Below are 27117 nucleotides of genomic sequence, written 5' to 3'. Positions count from 1 at the left end.
CTAGCAGTTGTTCTTCTCTGGCTTTTCTTTTGCTTCGTGATAATGGGGAAGTGTGTCTTTAACGGAAAGTGGAGAGCAGATGAAAAATTTAAGGCCTGGATTGCACTTGATCCTACGTCAAAGACCAAAGCGATGAGTGTTGTTTGCAATAATGCACCTATCAATGGTTTGCCCCAGGATGGGGGCGCTGAGCAACCCATGGGAATTAGATGTCGTAAAGCGCACGTGGGTGGGGATTTTGACATCCACAAAGGTCTGTGTATAGTCTGCCCATGAAGGTCTGTGGTCCCCAGGGGTGGGAATTTGACTCACAATGGAGACCCAAGTGTGGGGAGATTGACATTTGGAAACCTGAAAATGCCAAATTTCCCGTGAGTTGAAATCGCTTCGCGATTCGTGCGATATCAGTTTTTCGCGTGAAATTTAACGTGGAATTCACTCGTCAGGCAGTAAATTTTTCCATAGAATATATATAGGCTACTATATAGATAATCTCCATTTTATGTTTTCTCGAAGATATTAGCTCCAACAAGCTACTCTAAAATTCGAGATGAAATAAAGTTTATGATTATGAAGATGAGGCATCCAACCACAAAAATTCAAGATTCAAGGCGAGGTTTGCTTTAACGTTAGAATTCGCAAGCTAACTTCTATTTTTTTTAAACGATATCCATTCTTCTATTTTGTCGTGATAACTAGCGTTGGTGGAAAATCATATTAGATCGAAGACCAAGATCTAACACAACTGAGTTTTCTATACAGTTCATTTCAACTCTTTCGTTGGTCTTTATCTTCGTCTAAAATCGTCAAATGGTCTTTGCTTCCTCAAAGCACTGAGCTAATGGCTAACACTAGCTACGGCTCGATGGCCATGGACGTTGCTACACGGGTCCCTGTATTCCACAACTATACATTCTTGATAAAGCATATCATCCTTTTCTATTCTCAACCAGACAACCAGTTCCGTTGTTCTGTTGTTTAAAAACTTGCCATTCCCAACGCGGCCACTTTGCTCAAAATATGCGCATGACTGTCATGAATTTTGGTGTGACCGCTGACCTCTTGCCAGCACAAACTGGAATCAACCTAAATTATGAGTGGAAAGATGAAAACAAAATGTTACCACAACTGGCAGTTATGTCGCAATCTGATTCACCAATTTGTCGATAAGATAAGAGACAACGCTGCTTACGTCAACCTGTCACGTACTGAAAGAATCGATTTACTTGACGTCGGTGTGGTGGTAAAAAAACAAATCGGCAGTGGTCTAGCGTTAAGTTGCAGACTCACCTGGCTGCGCCTCGTGAGTCCGCAACATTTTGACCACCATGATGACGAATATCGTTGTCGATAAAAGTACAGACTACGCTAAACCACTGTCGATTCGTTAATTATTCGGAAGGAGTTGTTAACATGAACCTTTGACTCTTCCTTTTAAATGATAACTTTTAAGGCATTGATAAGTTGTCTTTTTCTTACTTAAAGGCCAAGCGGAATAAAAAAACTTATGCAAAAATCCTGAAGGGCCTGTTCAATCAGTATTGTATCATGTGCCTATATACCTCAAATTCGATGTCACCCAGCATTTCCCTCTTATTGTCACGGAAAAGCATTGTCGTTGTTTCCAACCAAGCGTTATCTGTATTTCTGACGTCATCGACGTATCCTCTGTAGACCTACAAGTTTACGAGTTGATCAAGGTGATAAGAGATATGGCAAAAGATGTCCACGTTCTTTTAGAGAACTGAAGTTAAGGGTAATCATATCAATCATATCAAAACTGGCCCATTTAATTTTGTGCGCCAAATGCAAAAAACACTTCGCAATCCTTAAATTGTCTTTCCATGCCCTGGCAAGGTACAAAAAGGACATTACCTAGCGCTGAAGGAAATCACTCCAAAGGGGAATTAAAGCAAAAGGAACATAGAACGCATTGTCTGATAGTTCAGTTTAGTTTCCAAGCGGATGCTTTATCAGGTTACAGAGCCCGCACGTAAATAGATTTCTTTTTCTATTGTAAGTTTAATGAAACATTATAGGGGAAATCTTTTATTAAGGAAGCTATAACTAGTACCCTTAAAAACCATCGCATACTAAAACATACCTCCGTAGCATTTTGAACAATCGTATCCATACTTTTTCCCAAGTTTTCCTTTCCCTCGTTGTTATCAGACTTGAGAACCGCAATGATTTTGTTGGTAAAAACCCTTTTCATAGTACACAACCCTGAATCGCCAGTTTCCATCAGTTCCTGAAAATTTTAGGCCATTCAAAACGATTAAAATAGTACAGGGATTGAAAAAAACGTATACAGAAAGACGAAGAAAAAGAAAGAAATAGCTGCCCGCTATTCGAGTTCTACCATAAAGAGACGTCAATGAGAAGGCGAAGTAAAGAAACGTGGATGGCCCCGTAAAGTGCGGGAAAATGCTTGCGACCGATTCGTTTAATTTTCCATTTGATTGATTGAGGAAGTGGCTTGGTTTTGTTGCACAATCGGAATGTGTGGAAAAGGAGTACTAATGCAATACAGGATTACTTTTGACTCCCTAATATACATATATATGTAATTATCGTCGTAAGTTGAAGAAAATTATATCCCGGGTATTTCCCATTCCAAGCTCTCCGGGTTTTTATTTGCGACGAATTCCAAAACATTTTTTTGAATATCCGCGTCGCCCACAAACCCATCACCACACTACGTCAGTTACTAACCAACGTTAAAGACAAAGACGAACCGAGGAACAGACAGGGAACGATTTATAAGATCAATTGTTCCGACTGCCAAGCCTCCTACATCGGTGAGACTGGCAGAAACCTCACAACAAGACTGACTGAACACAGACGGGCGACGAGGAAAGGTGATGTCAGCAATCACATTGCTGAACACCATCGACTTACCAACCACAACATTGACTGGGACTCTGCGCAATGCCTAACCTACAGCACTGACTATTTTCAACGACTGACTCTGGAAAGCTGGTTTACTAACTTAGAACAGACTCCCCTAAACAGATGTCAACAACTACCCGCCCCATACAAACGACTCATTCACGACATAAACATCACAAACGACCGAAAAAGAACAACCTAGCTTTACCGACAGACCGAAACAGACCAATCACGACCGACTTACGTCACTTGAGTCTTACAGCCAATAACATCACGGCAAAACCAACCGATCATTTCACACGAACTGGAATAAGAACATTCTACTGACAACAATCATTCACTTGACTCTGATGATGACTTCCGCACAGGTTGTCGAAACGTCAGTCACTGCCACCGACAACAGTCCTTCTCAGGACTACACTCACCCGGACGATCAGACTACACCTTCACAAAGGTAAAATTCTCATCCAAGCGAATAATTACCAAAATGAAAAGGCACCGCACGTCGGCGGTAAGTGAGTGTATGAATATTTTCAAAACACAATAATTATCTGTATCGCTTCATGCTAATAACACTTAAAAATCCAACCAGTCTTCAGACTCGCTGGTAAAGTATCTTACAGAACTAATCTCCTGCTTTGTCTGGATAACTATCGCTGTTTTTGGCAATTCTGAAGGCGAGGGCGACTGAAGAACCAAGATCGCGCTTCGTAACTGGACGGCAAGCCTAAGTCAGCAAACAGCACACAACTCCAAACAAAATTACTCCCCTATACCGCTAGTTGCTAAGACGTGGTTTTAGTATTAAAAACTAATTCAAAGGATCAAATATAACAAACAAGGAGAAGTATCATGCATATTTTCCAACTTAAAACCACGCACAAAGCTGATGTCTTCATATGGAACATATGGAACCGCTTGGCAGCCTAAAGTTGATGACCACTGACCAGTTACTGTGACGTCACGAAAACGTATTTCCGCGGTGTCGCTTCCATGTGTTTGTGGACTGAGTTCGATGAAAACATCGGCCTTTTGCATGGTTTTAAGTCGGACAATATCCATGATATTTCTCCTTGTTTATTATGGTTGATCCTTTGAATGGGTTTTTAATACTAAAACCACGTCTTAACAAATAGCGGTACAGGGGAGTCATTTTGTTTGGAGTTTTGTGCTGTTTGCTGACTTAAGCTGGCCGTCGTTACGAAGTGCGATCGTGGTTCGTCAGTCGCCCTCGCCTTCAGAATTGTCATACACAGCGATAGTTATCCAGACAAAGCAAGAGATTAGTTCTGTAAGAAAATTTTCCAGCGAGTCTGAAGACTGGTTGGATTTTTAAGTGTTATTAGCATGAAGCGATACAAGTAATTATTGAGTTGTGAAATATTCACACTTGTTGCGTCTTACTGCAGAAAAGTGACGCCAATCCTTGGTTAAAACGGCCGACCGAACTTTAATAATCACTACCTAAACTACAGTTACACAATATATCACAACCTCAATATGCATGCAACTTAGCTATATATGTTTATTCCCTGGGACCTCTCATGTCATGTATCTTACACCTAGTGATGGTTCCCATTGAATCCTAATTCATTAACACTATTCTTTGTTTTCAACCACGTGACAAAAATTTGCTACGTCATACGCGGCCGCCATGTTGGGGGATAACTAAGCTTTCAAAACGGCTTCTTCTGAAGGCGTGCCTGATGTGAACCTTCACTATTCGGATTACTTTGCGGGTGTAGAGGGTCCTACGAAGTCAAGGTACCACGAACAAATAACTGTTTAAGGCTTCGACCGATATGCGTTGAGAAAAAGTGATGTCTCCGAAAACATCGAGCTCCTTCTGGACGTTCAATATCCAGATATTGTGAACTACTTACAAAGACCCAAATGAAGTTGTTGTGTTCCCCAGAGTTAGTCACGGTAGTGTATTTTTTTTGTGATGATCTCGGAGAGAAGCAAACAGAGCAAAATAAAGGACTAATTTTTTATCGACTTCGGCTAACAACTCTTGTTTTACTAGGTAATTTGCTTACTTCAACTAAGTTGAAATTGTAAATTGGCCATCGTTAAGTGTTAAAAAGCTGACGTTTCGAGCGTTAGCCCTTTTTCAGAGCGATCTAGTCGATCTTGACACGACAGCTGCAAATTCAAAAGACATATCACTCATAGTACTCACATTAGCGAGCGATATGGCATATTTCAAGGATCTAAATTTTGGATTTAGAGTTAAGACGTTTTGTGTACTCTCACGTGGTGAATGGCTCACAGAGAGCCCGGGGCATCCCACTTTGAACATGGTTTCGGGCATAAAAATTTGGAACTGTAATTGCTTCCCACTGCTATTGCATAGCAGGGTTCTGTGAAGGGTGGTCTCATGTTGGGGCAGAGCTCTTTGCTGTGGAGGCTGGCGTTAGTATTAGAGATTCTACCACATGCACACAGGAAAAGAACAAATGGCTTCTCTCTAGTCATATGAAAGAAATCCCCATTACCTATAAGTGAGATGGATTTTACCTCTGCCTGAAGGAAGCATGAATTGATGGTGGAGAAACACTGGTTAGTCCTATGGCTACTAGATCTAACCCTGGGATCAGGACACCTACCGTATTTATTCATCTATAAGCCTAGCGATTTTTTCACAAAATTTTACCAAAATCTCGAAAATTTGTGCTAGAGAAGGGTTCTCGGCTTATAGCCGAGTACTTTTCCAAACATAATTTGTTGGAGACAGCAAATTCAAAGGAAACATAGATATATTCGTTTATAAGCCGAGATATTGCATGCAAAAGTAAATAGCAAAACAAGTTGAAGTTGGTCATTACGTTTATTTAGGTGGTTGCGCAAAAGGAGCGGTTTGTTGTTTTCGGCGCCTAGTAAATACGGCCTACTGTTCGTCCTCAGTGTTGGCGTGGAATTCGCCGTCCATCTCCTCCTCATCCGCTAGTTCTGCCGTTTCTTCCGAGTAGATTTCTTCATCTTCCATGCAGTCTGGAGTATTTAAGATTCTGCAGGTTTTGAACGAGTGTATAGATCTTGCGGAGTTGATTTAAGAATTTCGAAACTGACCAATCAGAATTGCCCATTCCCACAACTGGTAAACAAACTCGTCACATGTTACGGTGTTGTAATTTGCGATCACGTAAAAAGAAAACTTACCTTGGCTTCTCTGCTCAGTAAACCACTAAAGTAATCTCTCATCCAGCCGCGAATATTTCGGAGTATAACAGCCCATCGTTGTGCGTTTCGCTGACATCTCGAGCTCTCCATTAAAGAGATTCTCTTGATCTTTCCTTAAGCGACTCACTGATGACTTACTCTCTGGTTATCTTGAAATTGTTTTCGACGGCAATACTGCATTAAAACTCTGTTCTGTTTCGAAACTTTTGCGTTCATTTCAGTTTGTTCGAGAATGGAATTCTCAGAATATGGTCTCGGCTTATAGCCGAGTATTTTCAATTTACATGTTTTAAGAACCTTCCCGATTAAAACAGACCGCAGTTTAGGGTCTCGGCTTATAGCCGAGATCGGCTTATAGACGAATAAATACGGTAACCCAACCCCAGAAGAGCAGAAAACTATTTTTAGAAGTATTTCTGGCTGTACAGTAAATCCAGAAGTCTTGTCCCTTGTCGCACCTTTAAATGAGCAGTATACTTGTAAAGAAATTGTTAATGTACCCAAGCCCTTGCCCAATAGCTTTTTTTTTTAGAGAAGAGTGTTTGCAGTTAGATTACTGGTACATAGAGTTGTTGCAGCAGTGTCAACAAATATTGCTTGAGATTACACCTGATGAGTGTGGAGCAATAGAAGCTTCAACTAGAAAGCAGTCACAATATAAAGTTTGGTACCAAATGGCAGGCTGGCAGGTCGTATTACTGCTTCCAATCTAAAAACTGCTTGCAAAACAAATACAGCTAAACCTGCTAAGAGTCTTGTTTAAGTCCATATCCTACCCTGAAGCCCACAAGTTTTTAACTGCGGCCACGAGGTGGGGTTGAGAAAACGAGGGTAGGGCTCACAAAGCTTACCAGTCTGACAATTTCTGACCATGAGTCTTTGACAATTTCTGACCACGAGTCTTTGACGATATCTGACAGTGGTCTCAATATTGATCGAAGGTGACCATACTTCATAGCTTTACCTGATGGGATTATTAACTGCAAATGCTGTGGGATGGGTGTGTGTGAATAAAATGTCCATATGCACACAAGGATTCCACAATCGCTGAGGTTGCTGGCCAAACCAACTTTTGTTTAAAGAAAGATGGGTTTGGTAAAGTTCATCTTGACAAAAGTCATGCCTACTACCAAGTTCAGGCCCAGATCTTTATCTGTGAGCTTGAATATTGTGATTTTGTGGTGTGAACAACTATAGATCGCTTTGTGCAGAAATTCTTCCTGACAGAGTTTTGGGAAAATGCATGCTCTGTTTCCTGATTTCTTAAGCAAGTGCATTTTGCCTGAAATTGTAGTGAAGTAATATAAATGCCCAGGGTATGAAGCTGTAGCCATTGCATCTTCTTCAACATCATTTAGTGATGAAGAAGAGGAAAGGCTGTGGTGCTATTGTCAACAAGATTTGGAGGGCAGCACATTAACTGGCTGTGACAATGATTTGTGCAAGATAAAATGGTATCATATGTCATGTTTCAAGTTGAAAGAAGAGCCTTTAGGAAACTAGATCTGTGCAACTTTTTATAGAAAAAATTAACTGAGCAATCATGATTGAAATGTCAAGGTTATTCAATTGTACCACGACCACCAAAATATTACTTTGAGGGTGCTCCTTTCTTTGTCAAAATGCTAACTGAACTTTACGGTTGTTTGTCGTATAGGTATCTATTAACGACTAGCATCTGTGACACAAACTAAACAAATGTTGCTTGTCGATGGTGTACCTTAAAGCTGTGTTTTTGTCAACTTGAGAATTACTGAAGTTCTTTAATGACAGATTCTGGCTAGCCTTAACTACACCCTTTATATGAAAAAATTTACATGAATTACCTGGAATGAAACAGGTTGTAAGTTCACCTCGATCAAATGGTACAATGCATGGAATCTGATAAATTGGTGACTACATAGCACACTATGGCAGCTTTGCCGATAGGAGCCAGAGACTCACCTGGTTTTGTCTTTACCAACGAGACAATACTGGCTTCCGCAAAGTAGGTGGGTGGTTATCCCCCAGTTTGTGTTGTTATTATCACTATTTAGAAAACACAGCATCAATCCCACAAGTATCAGTAATTATCTGAATCTCAAACTTAACTATATACGAATGCGCCAAGTTTGGAAAATTTTTATTACATAAGAAACACACAGCCTTGAAAGCTTAAACAATAACCACTTTTCAATTGCTTGCTTGTTCATACCTGTAACACAACCAAATTCAAAACAACCAAAGACAACACAGAGTTGTGGCATGATAAGAGGGGAAACTAAAACTGTAAAACGATCATACCGGCTTCCGCAAAGCACGTGGGTGGTGTAGTATCCAACAAAAAAAATTTACCATTCACACAAAATAAAGGTATTGCAATCCAAACTACAGCACAAGTCTTCAAATAGTCTACATTCCCATGCCTAATTACAAGTATTGACAGCTATTTAGAATGCATGACATCGACAAGTATATGCGTAACACCTTCAACTTACACTTCAGACAGTTATGTTACAGGGATTGTAACGCGTGGTTATCCACCAACATGGCTGACCCCGGTTTTTTAATTTATGCCGACGTCACGTGCAAACAAAGAATAACATAAATTAAATCCTAGTTCATTAACACTATAACAACACTCACTTTGCGCCGACGTGCGGTGCCTTTTCATTTTGGAAATCATTCGCTTGGTTGAGAATTTTACTTTTCTAAACTGATTTTTCGCCATTCCACCTTTCTGATTTTCTGTGCCTTTAAGAACGGGTGTCCGTAAGGCTCGAAACGTCAGCTTTTGTAATCGTTACGGTTGCCAATTTACCATTTCAACTTTGTTGATATATCCAAATTAAAATATGAAAACATTTGTTCATTTCATATACTTGCAGTTTTATCAACAAGTTATCTCTCTTTAACAGAATAACGCCTGACTTAAGCTCATAATAATGGTGATGTTTACAAAGGGAGTGGAAATCGAAGAAATTGTGATTTGTTAGTATTTGAGACCGTCCAACATGATTGGTTCATTTACAATTTATCTTGAATTAAGTCTTCATTGATATTAATCGATTGTAGATCTCCATTATTTGTCTTTGGTACGTTTGCTTGTACCTGTTATTACAACTACTACTTAACCGCCTCCCGGTTAGCTCAATGGATAGAGCGCTGGACTGTTGTGCGGGAGGTCGAGGGTTCGAGCCCCGGCCGGACCAACACTCAGGGTCTTAAAATAATTGAGAAGAATTTGCTACCTTTCTATAACATCAAGAAATGGTTAGATATTCTAGTCTTCTCGGATAGGGACGAGTAAATGGAGTTCCCGTCTCCTGCAGGGTTGGGGTAGGAGACGTTAATTTCCCACACACGAGATTACTGTGTGATAGTGCTCCACAGTTCAAAATAAAACCAAGCGGTACTCGACATCTTGCAAAAACACGAGATGACTCGAGTTCCTCTTTACTAGCTCCCTTCTTCTTCATTTCATCAAGTTTATTCTTCAACACACTACAAGAAATAACGATTCGTGCTATATCAACAACAAAAAGTTATCTTAGGGCACTGCACTGAATAACTTTAGAGCGATATTGCGTTTATACATGAAAACATTAGTAAAGGATGCAAGTGTGCGGCCTGTAAGATGTAAACCAAACATTGATTTTATCAAAGTTTACCTAATACGACGTTTTTCTTGTTTTCGAAGTTCCTCGTCCTTGGCAAGTACTTGAAGAATGGCACCCTTTCTGATTCAGTAAGGTAGTTTACATCGATATAAATATCGTCCGACATAACTACCAATTAGGCAATATAAACTGCACAAGTGGAGCACCAAAATTGTAAACGCTCGCAAATAAAAGCGTTTGATCTTTGATTCATCGGTCTGGCAAAAGAGCAATACCTAGACTTTTGCCTATGCAAAGCCTTACGTCTTGCTAAATTTACATATTACGAGCAACGATGCGTAGAAATTGAAGGGAGGAAGTGTAAAAAATGTTAAAATAACCACCAACCGCCAGCGCTAGCGTTGTGGTGCACAAATCTATTGTTAAGATCTTTATCAGGTTGTGAAGTATGTAATTTGCATAATTTATGCTAGAACCCAAATAGTGGCAGGAGAGTGGTAGAGGAAAATGTTGTGGCCCGGAATTTATTTCGGAATCGTATATAGGGCAACACGATCGTTGCAAATGATTAAATCACTTAGAAAAAAAGTTTTCGTCAGTAGCACAGAAAAAGATTTGTTCGTCATTCCTTAAATTCATTTTTAGCCTCTTATTCTTAAGCCACGCCTTATCTGTTGAAATCAAAGTGGTAGATGTTGTTCGATAACTATCCGATCGAAACTTCTGATTAGAGCTGTACATTAGAAATTTTTTAATAATTTGTTCCTCTTAAGGAGGCTCGAAAGAGTTTTCAACAATGAACAGCAAGCCCCAATCAGTAAAAAATATCAGGACTGTCAAACTTATCATCAGGATATGCATAACACTATGTTAGGGCAATCTTTTAAGGGGGTTCGTCAAGCATTATCTGTTGCCATGGCAACAGTACAGTAGTGCTAAAAGACCCTCTAAAACTCAGTTTTTGAAAGATATCTCAAAAACCAAGTCGGTGACCTAGTTTTTTTTTTCAAATTTCTTAAACGTCATCACATTCTCTACCTGTATACGTGATATAAAAAAAAACCTACCTAGTAGAACTTGAATTATTTAGGAAAATGCTGTTTTAAAATGTAAAAAAATTTCCACCAGATAAATTTTTTTCAAATTTTCTTTAGAAATGCGTAATGATGTAAATAATTTGTATACAAAAAATCAGGGTAGGTCACCGAACTAATTTTCAAGATATTAGTTCATCAACTTAGCATGGTTTATTTCTGGTTTTTGCAATTCCAGCTTACACTTTTATATCCGGTCAGGCGTTTTTAACTATACCGCTGACTCACAGGCTCATTTTCGCGAGGACGAGTTCGCATCCGCGCGATTAATCGATGGGGACAACAGTCATGAGTATACCAGCTTTCTTACAAACACAGAACAAAGTTTATTTGAAGATATGGCAAAGAATTTTCTTGAGTCTGGATTTTTTTACTGTGAACTTCGGAACAGTGTACCTCGGAACAGTGTACCTCTTGCACTTTGTAATGTACTTAAATGTCCCATTGTGCTATTTACATCAGTCATTGATTGCCCAAAACTTCCACTTGTACCACAGATAGAAATATTATCAACCATCCCTATTCATGCAGCATATATTCGATCAGGAAGTGGACATTATGATGCTGTAGCTTCATGCAAACAATGGACAAAAGGACAGTCTCTGTAATTCAGAAAAAATGCAAACAGAAAATGCGATTTTTTTTTTCATTGCGAATCCTCGAAAATATTCTATTTTGATTCCATTTTTCGTTCTTTTTCTCTTCGCACCCAAAATCATGTGGTCTTAAAAACGAAAATGATAGTAACGTTTCGGATCACTGCAGACTGGTAACGATAAAAGCAAATTAGATACCAGGCTTTTGGTCAGTGTTTGGTGGATGGCCTTCAGAACATGCGTAATTTTTCTGCGTTTTTCTGTCCAACGGAGGTCAAGCGCGAGTTGGCTCGAGTCTCCATTCGCCAGTAAAACGCAAAAAATCACGCCTGTCCTGTAGGCTATTTCTTAGATGAAATCGGATCACTGAAAACGGAAGCCATAGCTGAGAACGAAAGGGCTCATAATTAATAGAGAAGTGTGCTTCGGAACTATGTGACATATATTTCCGCTACCGAAAAAAAAAACATTGTCTTTTTACCACATTGTTAGTCTAAAGAGGAACTTAACAGATCAATTATGGACGCCATCAGTTAACCTTTTAACTCCCAGAAGTGATTAACAAGTAACTTCTCCCTATATTATTTATACATTATCCTTCAAACTGGAAATGAGAATACCCATTACCACTTATCAGGTAAAAGAAGAATGCCTTTCTGTGGGGCTCTAGCCTGCGTGGCGGTCTTGTCTTTGGTCAAGCAGGAATCCCGCAATGAGGCGAGAGCAAAGACAAAATAAATCAGGATCATGCCCTTGTGTGATTTCCGCCTTACTCACGCTCATTCCGTGAGAGAAAGCCGGAGAGAGCTAAAAATGGATTAAAAACACTGTGACGTTGGTGTGGTAAATCGGAGCGTCTCATTGGGTTTAGGGCTTTTATACGGCTAATTTTGGTCATTTAATGGCTGACGGTTAATTTCTTTAAGGTTAAGAAACTCTTCTGAAATGTTAATTATTATTGTTCTAAAACACATTTACTCACTCACTTTTACCATCAGAGTCCAGCAGTGGGGTATGACATAAGGTCACACCGTGAGTTTTCGCACTCAGTCCTTCCCGTTTGACGCTTATAGGTTTCAAATCGCTATTGTTCACCATCGTACATAATAAGAAGCATAGCGATGGTGGTAAAAATTCGTAATCTCAAAGTGTTTTGGTCACTTCTCGTCGTGTGATCGAATTGAACTCACGATGCTGCTACTTTACAATGGTTCACGGCAAAATGGGTTTGCTAATGAAATGTTCAGCTTTTGACTCTCCAAGTCACCACAACGACGGTAAAAAATCTTCAAACCACCTCTGATTTTTTGCTTTAGGTTAGGTGACGGTTTTCGCTTTTATTTACGCCTGAAGGTGATCCTGACCCTACTCTATGAATTTTTTTAAACTATGCAGGAATTCCCGCCTCGATATGTTGATTGATTTCTTTTGATAAAGTAGCATAACCAAAATAGACTTCGAGAAAGCTTCGCGCAAAAATCAGGCGTTTCCCAGAGGATGTGTCAGTATTATGGTAACTTTTCTGTTCTGTCATGGCAAATTGTCACCTCGGCTAACAGGGTTACACTACCCGGCAGACTGGGTAACCCGACTACCATGTGCGTCAAAATTACCGGTGTAACACTCCACTGCTGCTGCAGGCGTAACACTCCACTACTGCTGATGGTGTAACACTCTGCTGTTGCTGCTGTTGTAACACTCCACTACTGCTGGTGTAACACTTCACTGCTGATGCTAGTGTAACATTTCACTCGTAACTTCTTCCGCATCTTCATTTTTTGAAAAAATGACACAGGTCTTTCCTATTTGTCCATGAACTATAACCCTTTACGGCTTTATAAAGTTCTGTGACGAGATACGGAAAGCGCTTAAGAACAATAAAATTATGTAAAAGGTCTTTTCTGTTTTTCGGTGAAAGGTCATAAGCGTGGCAGTGCGAATTTCGGATAAACCGTACAAGTTCAACAGCAGATCGGGTATTGTACCGTCGTTCGGGGTGTCTAGATGTAACATTATCATAAATATGTCTGATTTTATCTACCCAATCAATGGAGGTTGCGCGAAAATGACTATGGCAAAGCATTTCGAGATCTCCTTCCACTCCACTTAATTGACGTACCAGAATTCTTGGCTTTTCAAATTCTTTCTGATTTCCTACTAATTTCAGAAAGTCCACTTTCGTACGATCAGACCAGAAGAAAGGAAATTTCAGTAAGGAGGAAGCTGCTGGTCGTCTTTCTGGATCTTCTGAAAGCATTTCCGTTATGAGGTAGACGGCCTCTGAAGAAAGAGAGGAGCACCAACATATTTTGTTCCTTTGAATGCTTTTCTCTATTTCTTGAAAATTTGACATTAGCAACTCATCAGAGCTGTAAAAAGGATGCTTCTTTCCCGTACCGACATAGTAATAAAGAAGACCACAGCTGTAAATGTCGGTGGCTTTACTGTGCTCTTTAGTGTTCTCTACCAAAAGCTCAGGGGCCATCCAACGACGCGTTCCCGCCTTTGAATGCATTACAGATTCGCTGCCACTCTTTTGCTGCAGGAATTTACTGAGTCCAAAATCACTAATTTTTACAATAAAATGTGGCTTTCTCCGATACAAAATGTTTTGAAGTTTAAGATCCCTGTGGAGAACATCGCTTTGGTGTAAAAATTCCAAGCCACCAGCAATCTGTGAGCAGATTGTGGAGGCCTGACTGCATTCTTCATTGTAACTGAGATACTTGTCTAAAGAACCCTCCATCGGTTCTACAACTATGTATTCAAAGTTGGAATCTCTTGTGCAAGCGATGTAATTAACAACATAAGAACAACTTGTCAATTTTAAGAGGCACCTTACTTCTCTCTGTAGCATATCTCCCCTCTTCTCTAGTCTTGCCTTTTCTAGACGTTTCAGTGCTACCTCTCGGCCATCCCTTCCATCGACAGCAGGAAACACGCAAGAAAATGTACCTTTTCCAATTGGTTTATTGTAATAATGATAATTTTCAACTTTTTGAGAATTCTCACCACGCACCGCCTCCGACAGTGCATCCTTATGTTGGATAGATTCAGAAATCCATTTAATCTTTTTGCGAAAGGTTTGAAATTTAGATAGCAAATCCTTGCAAGTATTCCCACGAACATCATAGAGGGTCTCATCAGCATTGTATTTTCGAAGAAGTTGAATGAAATTGATTGCTTCTTTGGAAATCGAGGGTCCCGCCTCACTTATGTTGCTACATAGCAAGTGCAGAGGTGTTTGTCTGCACTCATTTTGCGCATTAACGTTACATCCATTGTCAAGCAAATAGTCACAGATTTCTAGGACTCTTTCATTGTTAACAATACATAACATATGAAGAAGAGAGTTTCCACGCTGATCTCTGTAACGCCTCGCAGATTCAGCCATGTCCCGATTTTTGTCGTTTTCGAAAACTGCCTTAAGAAGAGTGAGTGCACTTCCAAAAGACTCGTTTTCTACAAGGACTTCAAATGGGCTCTTTCCATCACAATCTGCAATCCAAGGATTCATTCCCAAGGCTAGAATTTGACTAAATTGATCGGATTCGACCAAGTCTTCCAGCAAAGACGGTTCCCTCAATCAATACGTGGAAAGGCGTATCTCCCTTGTCGTTTCTTGAATTGGCAGCTCCACCATGGGAAACGATTTCAATCCCAATTTTAATCGTTTCATCACTGACTGCCACGCGCATTAGGTTTGCCCACATATGTAAAGCAGTGTTCCCTTCCGTATCTCTGGAGTTGATTTCAAATCCTTTCAAGGTGGAAGTGCCATTGCAAACTATCTGGAACCCCTCTGATACTCCCAAATATTTCTTTTGTAAAAGGAATAGGAGAAAATGCAGAAGAGACCTGTCCTTTTCGTCTTTAACATTAGGTCTCGCCTTAGCCTCCAAGAGAATACGCCAGATTTCAATAACTTGAATCCCGGAAGCATCGCAAGATATGGGGAAAAGAGCATCATGAAGATCACATCGGCTACATCGGAAGGACAAACTATACGGAAGAGGAGTTTCACTTAAGTCGTTCCTGGAGTTAATGTTGGCTCCGTTTTGAAGCAGGAGATAAACAAACACGTTCCAACTCTTAGGTGAAGCACTTTGCAGCGCTTTTTCTATAGCGTGAAAAAGACAAGTGCGTCCTTGCTGATCTTTTTCGTCAACTTGGGCTCCTTCTTGAATGAAAAATTTTGCTAGTTGTACATTTGGCATGGAGAACATTAGGTATGGAAATCCATCAATTTTCCCCTTAATTGAACTCCCAGTTTCTTTGAACAAAGTCTGCATTGCCTCAGAAATTTCTTTTTCATTCCAGCAAAAAAAAGCACGACGAGAGTCCTGCACATTCTTCCAAATGCTGTAGAAAGCTTTTAAGAAGTTCTTTCGTATAGTCTATGTCGAATTCCCTCAGGAATATCTGAAGAAGTTCTATCAAACTGCAATCCTGATGATCGTGCAAATTCCTTATTACTTGTAATGTATCTTTATCCGAAGTTAAGATTTCGATAGGGTGGTCGAAACTTCTGATACCATGTTGTGGCAAAAAACAGAGCTGAATGAGCCTTGAGGGACTTATGCTTTTGATAAAGTGGATTTTCTCTTTAAACAGGTCTATGATATCGCAGCGGTGGAGCACGATTGCAAGCTCTAGCGAAGTTTGAAACTGATAATCACTGTTGATGTGGGTGTTTTCATCAGATGAAAAACCAATATTTTCTTCATAAGCAAGGATTTCCTCTACCAGTTCTTTGCTTCCAATCAAAACTGCACTATGAAGAATAGACCAGCCACCTACTTTTAACGGAAACGAGTGACCTGAACTGAGCATGCCACTAATTCCTTCAGCGGGATTGGAGGAAATTAAAATGAAAGAAGGATCTAGGTAGCCTACTACTTGATAATTGCGAGCGTTGGTGAGATGGGACCTAGACGACCTCCAACATCCCGTGAGATCCACCTGCTGGAGAAGAGGACAAAACCAAAGTAGAAGATCCAGAACTCCAAATGGCCAGAATTCGTCCTCCACGATACTATTTCTGAGAAAAATGATGCGAGCATTCCTTGTTTCTTGCTTCTTGGCACTTGATTACTAAGCTTCGATAAGAAGATATAGAAGAGTTCGAAATATCAAGATCGTTTTCCTCGTGAAGCCGATAAGGGGAGACATAAAAGGTAGCATACACTCGGGATTCTATTAGCACAAAATACTTGGAATCGTTCTCGATAAAATCTTCCACACCGTGTGATCCCAGCTCGGTTTCTTTCACCTTATCATGTAAAGTGCTAAAATTGCAACCTGTCCTGTCAAATACTTCTATTTCCAGACATTCGACCTCCATTGACTGTTCACCGAATACTTTAAAGATGTACAACAACAATTGATCAAGTATTATGATGGACTGGCAACCGATTTCCTGAGAAAGAATGAAAAAAATAATAAGAAAAAGTATCAGCTTTGAGAGACGTGTTTGCTGAGATCAATTGCAAAGTGCACACCTGGTTGTTACAACATTCGCGAACGAGCAAGTGTACGAGTGAGTGACAGATATGGCATCAACAACGATATCATTTATCACGCTCTTGACACGTGAAATTTTTTCAATTGCATATACCTCAAAACGGGATCTGAACGATTACTACCCACTTATCAATTTTTGCGCGATTCTATTGGCTACTTTGGGTCACGTGGTACGTTTACGTCGATCTTTGTCCTTCAATTATTTCTGTAGAAAAGAAACAAAGCCAGAGGAAAAAGCCACCTCAGAATTAAGTTTCACTTTTTCAACTCTCTCACTTTACGTGGGAGAAAAACGAACTCGTTTTGTGGAGTCCACTGCTGGTGGAATCGCTGTCACCGCAGTATACGAAAATCAATTGGAGGGTTATAAAACAGATAAAACCCCTTCTGGCTTGTTGGTATTTCGGCTGACAATGACCTTAGCTGAGAGATTGTCCTCAAAATTTCACATTTGCCCTCGAAACTTTGCTTCTCGGCCCAATGCTCATTTTTTTTTAGATAATACCTCAGCCGCGGAAATTATCAGCCGACAAATATACCAGACACCTGTATAGGTATACTTAATAAATATCTTAGGAATAAAAAGAGAGCCACTCGGCCGAGTAGGTGGAAAAAATCGGTTTTCTTGCTTATGGTTTTCTACAAAGTCAATGGCGATTTTGAATTTCGTCAGTTGTCACGCGACACGTACGAAACTTGCATCCCGTGCATTCAGGTCTTATCTAGATGCATCCTCACTCTATACATCATAAGGGATTGAGCTACGGTAAGCTATTATTGGATGAGGTTGATTATTTTTTGAAAAACAATCTCTAGGGAAAGAGCTCTCTAAGTTTGCAATAGTTTTAGAAAAATTACACAGACGAGGCGCTTGGAAACTAGGCAGACTTAACACTCGATATGATAACTGCAAAATCAACTGCAGATATTGGGTTATCATGTCAACTTGTTCATTGATTGAATGCTCTCGACCAATCAGATTTTTGGTAGTACGTCTACTAAATGTATAACAAAACGCAACAGTAACTATTGTAGAATCTTCGAATCTACGTATACTTACTATTTCTTCGTCGGAGCTAAAAAAGTAATGCTCACTTTCAGCTTCATCTGCAATCAAAACATTTTATCTTTAAGTTAAAAATGTAATGCAAACGGCATCATCAGAAATGGGTGTGGTTCATCAGTATTCGTCATTTATCACACGACAGAGTTATTGTCGTAGTAGATAAACTGACGCTTTCAGCATTGATATCGGAAGACCGAAGAAAGACAGAATCAAGGGTCATGGTTCGATTGGTTCAAAGATACAGTCCTCTGCCGTTTAAAGGTACGTCCTCTGTCAACAGCACACGCGGCTCATTCTGAACTGAATGAAGTTGTAGTTTTATGTGGAATTTAGGGAATGACCGGTAATATTCCCCAAATGATATTACCCAATATTATACCCCAGGTCCAAAAAGATTCAAGTCTCCACTTTAGATTTAATGTAAGATGAGAGAGCGTTTTGCTGTTGTCACAGAGAAAGGGACATATTTGTTAGTTCATAAAGTCGTACCAGAGAAACATCCCAGGCTGCAAATGGTAACCTGTTCGTAAAGATTTCTTTTTTGGCGCGGATAATAAGGATAATAAGCACAGTAGCCTCCACTCCTCGCGAAAAATATACTGTTATAATTGCCCTTGGACAAAATTTGTTCCTCGCACCTCGCAGCCCTACTCGAACTTCGTTCGCAACAGATGATGTCCGGAGACAAATATTCGAGCTTATTTTTGCGCCAAATGGAAGCTATCGTTTGTATAGACTACACGCTTTTTAAAGCACTTACAGGATTCATGGTTAGATGGCCAGACAGAGTTGGAGGCGATGCTTGGATGAAACCAATCAATGTCGCGGTCAATGTCACGGTGAAAGGCCTCGTCGTTATCGAAAATGTCTAAAGGTAGAAAAAGAAGAAACACTGAAATTGCAAATATTCGGGAGAAAATGGTAATATGAAATGTAAATTTTGGCATTGTAAACGAAGCTTAGTTTTCAGTAAAGTACTTTAAATATCCAGAGCTCTTTCTTTTCAAAATTATTTTCAAAACAAGTTTGGATCACTCCCTTGTTGATAATCCTAAAGCAGATGGAAGAGAAGAAAGAAGAGAAAAAAGAGACTTATCGAGCCCTTCGAAAAATCGAGCTTTTTCTGTATCTTGTAATCAACTCCACAAGTTGTATTTTCACTGGAATTTTCATCCTCTGAACATGTTTCACAGGATACATTCATGACATAAATCAAGACTGAGATTGCAAAAAGAGAGAGTTTGAGACAAGAAAGTGATAAACAAGGTCGATTGATTTATCCTGCGACACTCTTATGTCTGTGAAGTAAATTTCGGTATGGCGTATGAGTGTTTTAGGTGGGGAATGCAATGTGTGTTCTTTGCGCACAATAATCCCATCGATCTCCTCGGTCTAAATATGGCGTTGGAATACGACATCTGGCGTAGGGGATTTTACTAAAACCTCTATTAACTGAATTATGTGTATGGCATCAATTGACAGAGATAACCTACAGAGTGCAGTAAAGAAGAAGATGGCAGCGATGGATGAAGAGTTTTTCCTTGTATGTAGACAGAAAGAACCTGATCATGGTAGCAGACAAAGATGACAACAAAGTCTTCAGAAGAGCTCTAAATACTTCAGTCTTCATTCTTTATATTCGAAACGTTGACCGACACGGGTGGAATCAAAGATTATGACAAAGAAGTGAAAGCCCTACATGATTACTTTATTCCGAAGATAAATTAGAGTTGTCAGCAACAAATCTTTCGACTAAATTATGGAACAACGCTATGGTGAAACCAAGGCTCAATGCGTAACGAAATGAAGGGAAGTCGTTAAAGATTTTGATTATGATGATCACGCAGAGAACCAGATACGAGATAAGTTGTCCAGCGCTACAATTCACATGAATCGAGGAGATAATTGCTCGAAAAAGGAGCTCTTACATTCCACGGCTGCAAACCACGAAAGGGGTTTAATCGCAGATGAAGAGTATGGCAAGTGAAAGAAAAAATTGTGAACTTAGTTCGTAATGAGCAGCAACATAAGATACAGTCCTTTGCTATTTCAAAGCGCGTCCTCAGTCAGCAGAATACGACTCTAATTTAGAAAGGAAGTTAGTTTTATGTGGAGTGTAAGGAATGTCCGGTGATATTTCTTCAGTGAAATTCCCTGATTTCAAACTTAAAGCCCGATACCATTTAAGTATCCTATTTAGATTTAAATCAAGATGAGAGAGCGTTTCACTGTTAGTGCAGAGATAAACAACGTCGATTGAATTATCGATACCAACGTTGTGTATATTACGTACCTGGTTGTGAGTTTAAATCTTCAGCCAGGTCACACAAAGACCAAGCGACTTGGTCCTGGTTAGCGGTAAACCCATCTTCATTAGTACTTCCTGAAAAGGAGCACACCATTAACGAAAACCTAGGCTTAAAATGCTCGTGAAATAATTAAACTAAAACATTACTCTCGCGTTGTGGAATTTGTTATTTTCTTAGAAATACAAAAGGATTAAGGAATCGGAATAAAAACATCATCCGACAGCGTTCAGATGGATAACTCACTGTGTGGTGCTTCTTTCGTCATCTTTTGCAACACTTGATGACGAAGGGTTTCCATCTTGTAATGGTATTTTCAGACATTCTTCATTGACTACCTACAAACCAATGCAAAAATCAGGAAAAACACGAAGGAACTGATGAACCAGTGTTTAAGTGTGAGGAGTCACAACTTCCCATATCCAACACAATGGAACTTCTTGGCATGACAATCGATGATAAATTAAATTTTGAAAAGCACATTGCTAAAATATGTAGAAAAGTCAGTCAACAGGTGGCTGTGTTAAAAAGGATGCAGAAAATGTTGTCTTTTGAGACTAGAAGGGATCTTTACAAAGCCTTCATTTTAGCACACTTTAATTACTGCTCCGAAACGTGGCACTTCTGTAATAAGAAGTCAGCTGACAAGTTAGAGTTGGTGAACAAACGTGCGCTCCGTTTTGCTTTTAGAGATAAGTCCTCGCCCTATGAGGAACTTTGTAAGCGTATCGGTCTCTCAAGTCTTCGTGAACAGCGATTAGCGAAAATATTGTCCACTGTCTTTAAGATATTAACCAGTGATGCAGGACCAAAAAGCTTACGTGATCTTATAACAGTTAGGTGCTCCACTTATAGCCTTAGGGGCACCACAATACTGGACCTCCCAAAAGTAAAATCAACAACTTTCGGGTTAAGATCATGGAGATATGCTGCATCGAAACTATGGAACGCTTTACCAGACGAGTCTCGAAGGATACAAACATTTACTACTTTTAAAAATTACTTAAAAACATTAGATCTCACGGAACTCCAGCGCGGTGAGGATCTATCCTTAATTATATTTCCTGCTTTTAATGATTACATTTTATATATTCAACTCGGTGACTACATTGTTAAATTCTTATATTTTAATATTAGCTAGTTCTTAATCTCAATTTATTTAAATTTATATACCTTCACAAGGCTTTATAACTTCCTTTTCTCTTTTTATTTCGTGGCGTACCTGTAAACTAGCTTTTACCTAAGCGTTCTGACCACGTTAAATAAATTGATTGATTGATTGATTGATAACCCACAGGTAAATGATCTCGTTGGAGAGACCTTACTCTGATAGCACCCAGCTCCAAATCCAAATGAAAATCCTAGTTCGAGCCTTGGATAAAGTCGCTATGTTGCGGTCTTTGAACAGGACATATCTAGGGTGATCTAAATGGTTGCCAGCGAACCACGGAAGCTGAGGAAATATTGGTAATATGCCGCGATGGAACAGTATTCTTTAGATCCTTACAGCAAAAGGGCTAAAAGTAATAAAAATCATGAAAAGACATAAACATTTTTGCTTTCCAAATAATTGATGGACCCTGAACTAATTTTTGGAACCGTGTTACTCATTTATAAAGGTCGCTTACATCCAACCCATTTATTGTTGGGCTAATCGTCTCGTCATTGCCATCTACCTTCTCCGACCTTTTCTTTCTCTTCTCCTTTGTCTTCTGGTCGTAATTACTGTCTCCTGGATAAGGAACTAAGCCTAGTCAAGAAATCATTCTATCACCATGGAACTAAGATTGTTTGCTTGGAAACACGAAAGGATTTAGGAATTGAAATTGAAACTCAGACCATGGTATTCGGATGGAAAACTCACTATGTCGTGCTTCGTCATCGTCTTTTGTAACACTTGATAGCGAAGGTTTTCTTTCTGGCGAAGGACCTTTTTCATTGGCCACCTATAAACCAAAGCAGCAATCAGATAAACCATATATCAAAGATTTCCCTGGAGACCCTTTGGTCTGATAGCGCCTAGCTCCGAATCGAAATAAAACTAGTTTGAGCCCTGGATGAAGCTGCATGCTATCGTGTGATCTTTCAAAAGAAGTTATATCGAAGATGATACAAATGGCTATAGCGAACTGTGGAGGCTGAGGAAACACCGGAGGTAATCTTAAATGAAATAGCATCCTTTTGCTTTTTGGAGTAAAAGGATATAAAATAATCATAACAAAAAGCGAGATTTTTGCTTGCCAGAAAACAGCGATCTATGAATTACGATAGAATGTTTCGCGCTGAGGCTTTGTGCTGTTAACTCATAGATAAATCTGCATGAGCTACTCACTGATTGCTTGGCAGTCTCGTCATCGCCATGTACCTTCTTCGACCTCTTTTTATTCTTATTTTTTTTTCTTTTTCTTTTCACTTCTTGCAGGAGCAGTCTTCTGATCGTCAATAGTGTTTATAGGTTGCCCCTCCTTCAAGAAAAAGCGCTTAGCATCAGTTGACCTCAGACTTCGCTGTTGACCGGTTTTTATCTTGGTCAATATATCAAACTCGCGACTATCAAACACGTGATGTTTGTAAAGATGCTTTATCCGACAACCACACGGCTACCTTAAGGTGGCTTAAAATAGTTTTAACAGTTTGAAACAATAATTTCTTGATGGATCTTAGCCTCTAGACGACGTTTTTTTATCCCCTAGAATTTCCAAGAATTATCTCTCAACAAATTGTGACCATTCCTCTAACTATTAGGATTCCATTGTAACATTACAACCTAAAACACAACATGTCTAAAACACTGATATGATCATAGGAACATCAAAACATTGGCACTTGATTGAAATTTCTCTTTATGCTATTTTCAAGGTACTCATCTTGGTTTACATTCCCCAGATTTCGACAATTGCGTGTCGCACTTTGGACACCCCATGAATTTGTAAATTCAACCTTAAGTTAATCCTTTCACTCCCATGCCGGAGTGACCATGACATAATTTCTCCTTACAATATCCATACAATATCAAGCAGATTAGTAATGAGAATAAAGAAAAAGAAAATCGGGGGATTATTATTTGATCTAAAAGAAAATTATTCAAACATACATTATAAGAATTGTATGGCAGACAGTAAATAGGATTATCAATGAGATCTTGGAAGTGAAAGGGCTAAAGCCTCAAAGTAAACTTAATGAGCTCTGAAACTGTCAATTATACCTCTCCGCCTGGTTTTGTAGGGAGGCCTTCTGAGCTAGAAGGCGTGGTATTCATCGCTGTATGTTTGGATTGGATGTGTGCGGAAACCTTCTTACGCTGAAGTGAAATGAAGATATAGGAGAATTGTCGGTAAGTTTCCACAATGTTGGATTTCTCAGTTTAGTTTGAAGTCACAGTTATCATTTCTGTCCCCCCAATCCATATTACTCCCAAACTACCCATATGATAACCGACCTAACTAATATGGTGCCCGAGGTCTGTTTGACAGTTGGACGACTAGCTGAAAGTTACCAACCGATGCAGAAGCAAGAAGGTAAAAAAGATAAACCGTATTTGTACCAACAGCTTGGATTGGGAAACTGATTGCTACCAAAAAACCTTACTGATCCGTTTTAAAGGTGACTTGCAGAAATTTTAAAAATATATCTCTCAGGTGTAGGGAATGTGGCTGGATTTAACAGCTTGATCTCAACAGATATTATAAGACTATGTATGCCTTGGTTTAGCATTTTTAAGAAATTCCTCACTGAGATCGAGCAGAGGATGTCAGCTTTGAGGTCGTTTTATATTTCGTGCAAAACGAACATCAGCCCTATATTTGCTCCAGTTTAGGTTTTTAACTTCTTCAACGCGTACCTTTGTTGCAGAAAATTTACAATCTGTCCGTGGGCAGTGAAAGTGGAGTCAGTTTCCCTCTTGCTCCAACCGCACGAATCTGGAGGTAGGCAGTTTCCTTGAGGCAGTTCCTTTCCGGTGCTCATCTTCAAGAAGGTTCAAATATTACTGTAGTGGGAGGAATATACCTCTTGTGAACTAACAGAAGAAACTTACGTTGAATTCTATGAATCTAGATTGTTCGAGTTCGGTATTTTCAGTCTGTTTCAATATTCTCCATCTTTAACCATCGTCTTTTATCTTTGCTTTATTCCGACATTGATATTTTAATCTTGGTGTTCCTCTTTCCCAAGAAGCTATGATTTTAAAAGCTGCGAAGATCGAATTTCTAGCGGTTCTCCAGTACCCAGTTTGATCCACTTTGAGGTTTGTCACGGATCGAAACGGCCGATTTGGGACAATTAAAAAAGTTTTTTTTTATCTTACCAGAACAACAATAATTTATGTTCAGCGTCGTCAAACCTCAATCTCTTCATAATAAAATCGAATAAAGCTTTTGTTATGCAAAATTTCTACTTCCTTGCCATAACTTTATATTACACAGAAGTGATTTGATATTTTAAATCTTCCTCTTGATTCAGTCCGTCGCCAGAGTGTTGCTTAATTCTTACATTTTGTCCCTTTCAATCGTAAACTGATAATTTCGATTTTGCAAAGCTATCGATCAAAATGAGAATATCAATAAAATGTTCGTGATCTACATGCTAATTTCCTAGAAAAGTATGCAGAATTTTGAGAGCTTAACTCGTGCGCTCTTACAGGATCTGTAAGTCCGAGCTGTAAAAAACTCTGAAGTGCAACAGCTGTAGTATAGGTGCGAGAGTGACTTTCTATTCTGTTTATTCACGATCTCATTGGGTAACAAGGTTTCGAGTGGCAATCTCATATTACTTCAGTCGCTTTTCATTAAATCCGAACTTATCAATTCTTCTTACCTGGTGAGATGTCGTTTACGGCCAAAAACTTGAAGATAGTTAAGACCTACGTTGAGACTTCACTGAAGAATGAATAATTCATCGCCAAGCTGATGAATTGAAATACAATTTACTTCTCCTGAAAAATGACGAACTTGCGTGTCTTTGCTTAGAAAAGCAAACTGATAATTCTGAGAATTCTTTCACTCAGTGATTCGCTCAATTGGAAACGAGCATGCGCCTTGCACCCCAACCTGATAAAATAGCGTGACTTTTCAAAATAATCGTGACTTCATCCGGAGGGGAGGGAAGGGAGGGGGAGGGGAGGGGAGGTTACAATGGATGTATTGTATTCGCACTGTAAACCAAAACCTCTTTTTCTTTATTTCTACTTCTATCAAACAATTTGAAAAATTTTGACGGAAATTCAAATAACGTAGACCCAGCCTTGTGCCGCTTCCAGTGATCTCGGTTAAAAAAAAGTAGAATGAAATCAAACGACACGGAGCCTAAGGACCTTCGTAGCTCTTCAACTGCACGGATCATGCCAAGATTTAGAGACTCAGCATCACGTAATGAATTTGATAGAAGATGAAAGTTCTAGGAGGAATCAAGATAATTTCGGATGGTGCAAAGAGTCTACTACCAAGCGCAGGCTTCTCCGACAATCACATTTCTTTCATAATTTTTGAGAGTCGTGTGGAGTGCCTCCTAAGTGGCAAGCGTTTCAAACCAAGCCTTCCACAAGCGCTGTTAAACATTCCTGAATAGCACTTATTTTTCTCTTCAAAAATATTAAAAGCGGACACGATTTTGTGGCCTTTGCTGCTGTCGAGAGGTGGTCGAGGTAGAGAAGTTAAAAAAAAAAATTGCAAAAAAAGAACTCGGCCAATATCCAGCCATCTTGACCTAGGTTAATAACGCATATTTATTGAGTTTAGGATGCTCAAGACAACGTGCACTCCTTCTTATTGTGCGCCCAAGCATCATTCAAAAGGGACTTTACATATGCAAACGTCATCGGGAAAATGGCTGAAAGCAAATTTCCGAGTTGTTATGACCCAAAATTCACCCTTTTACATCCATCACTCTCTTTCCATTCCTTCTTTACACTCCTGTGGACGTTTTGGTTAGTCCGCATGTTCAGTTCCTGCATGAGGCTCGACTAATAACTAAGAATTGGTCAAATTTTTAACCATAGTTTAAACAAATCTTGGACAAACGAGGCGCTCGGGTAACTATACTTTCAAGGGCGACAAGCCGTCTAATATTTCTGTTCTGGTAGGCCTTGTTCCTAACCCTCGATGATCCTGAGTTTGATTACTCAATCGCCAAAAAAAAAACCCACAACATCAACAACTGACTTTACTCTTGAATGGTTAAAATCTCTCCTTTTTTCAAATGCGGAAAAGGAAAGGCAAACGCTGTGCTTCGAAAATCAGCTTCAGGTGACGTTCTGGATGTAAAGAGAAAAAACATATGCTTTCGAAGAATACATTGACAAAGAAAAAGGAAAAAAAAAAAAAAAGAAAAATGAAAACTTGCTACCGCCTGGAATTCGCTTAACGGGAGAAGCACAGTGCAATCCGCCAAGTATGCAAATGTAATTTGAGGATCGGGAGTAGACCAAAAAGCTTCCATATACAACTTCATCCCTTCTCAACTCATTTTCAGAGTTCAATGGCTCACAACCCCTCTCACTTTCACGGTTACTCACATGAGGGTGCTTGTCTGAGAGTCGAGCTCAATTTCAACAAGGAAGTAGTGGTTTTGATTTTAGTTGCTCAATCGTCACCTTTATCATAGCATTAATTAAATGAACGATTTACCTAGGCTATGCCTTGTTCTAATAGCTTTTTCCAGTTTCAATGAAATTGTAACATGTCATAGCCGCATCACCGGTTTCTTGAGTCATACCATCCTCGTTTGCTTCCAGCTACATCACCTTTAGCTTTGCAAAATGAACTCTGTGTGGGTTTACTCTGTATTTAAGGGACCTTTTAATTAAAAGCGGCGCTTAAGAAAGTCCATTTCAAGACAAATGAGCGTTTTAAGATGATATTT

The 27117-nt window shown here is 39.5% G+C and overlaps 1 protein-coding gene and 2 pseudogenes across 2 annotated transcripts; 1 reads left to right on the top strand and 2 right to left on the bottom strand.

Moving 5' to 3' along the window:
• Window positions 1–492: 492 nt before the first annotated feature.
• LOC148725675 (ADP-ribose pyrophosphatase-like) lies at window positions 493–2263 on the bottom strand. The gene is made up of 3 exons (XM_088731194.1): window positions 2105–2263; window positions 1563–1676; window positions 493–1086 (listed from the first exon to the last, which is right to left on the bottom strand). The coding sequence occupies exons 1-3, from the start codon at window positions 2243–2245 to the stop codon at window positions 979–981; spliced, it is 363 nt and encodes a 120-aa protein (XP_088587320.1). The 5' UTR covers window positions 2246–2263; the 3' UTR covers window positions 493–978.
• A 2173-nt stretch (window positions 2264–4436) lies between these two features.
• LOC148725674 (uncharacterized) lies at window positions 4437–5520 on the top strand (annotated as a pseudogene).
• A 6355-nt stretch (window positions 5521–11875) lies between these two features.
• On the bottom strand, window positions 11876–24244 carry LOC148725673 (uncharacterized; annotated as a pseudogene). Its single transcript, XR_015991115.1, has 8 exons — window positions 24101–24244; window positions 23465–23560; window positions 22592–22724; window positions 20506–22205; window positions 20247–20336; window positions 18714–18821; window positions 17948–17994; window positions 11876–16783 (listed from the first exon to the last, which is right to left on the bottom strand). The product of XR_015991115.1 is annotated as an uncharacterized LOC148725673 (transcript).
• Window positions 24245–27117: the final 2873 nt, after the last annotated feature.

The sequence above is a fragment of the Stylophora pistillata genome, chromosome 8 (assembly GCF_964205215.1).
Source record: "Stylophora pistillata chromosome 8, jaStyPist1.2, whole genome shotgun sequence".
Classification (NCBI taxonomy): Eukaryota; Metazoa; Cnidaria; class Anthozoa; order Scleractinia; family Pocilloporidae; genus Stylophora; species Stylophora pistillata.
Note: the sequence above shows the minus strand (reverse complement) of the source record. Positions and strands in the feature narration are given on the sequence as shown.

What these genes read in the sequence shown, in the direction of transcription:
- LOC148725675 (XM_088731194.1), bottom strand. Translation starts at nt 2,245, where the DNA reads ATGGAAACTGGCGATTCAGGGTTGTGTACTATGAAAAGGGTTTTTACC. An exon ending in TTGTTCAAAATGCTACGGAG is followed by an intron (nt 1,677 to 2,104) that starts GTATGTTTTAGT and finishes GTAAACTTGTAG; the next exon opens with GTCTACAGAGGATACGTCGA. An exon ending in TGGGTGACATCGAATTTGAG is followed by an intron (nt 1,087 to 1,562) that starts GTATATAGGCAC and finishes CTCATAATTTAG; the next exon opens with GTTGATTCCAGTTTGTGCTG.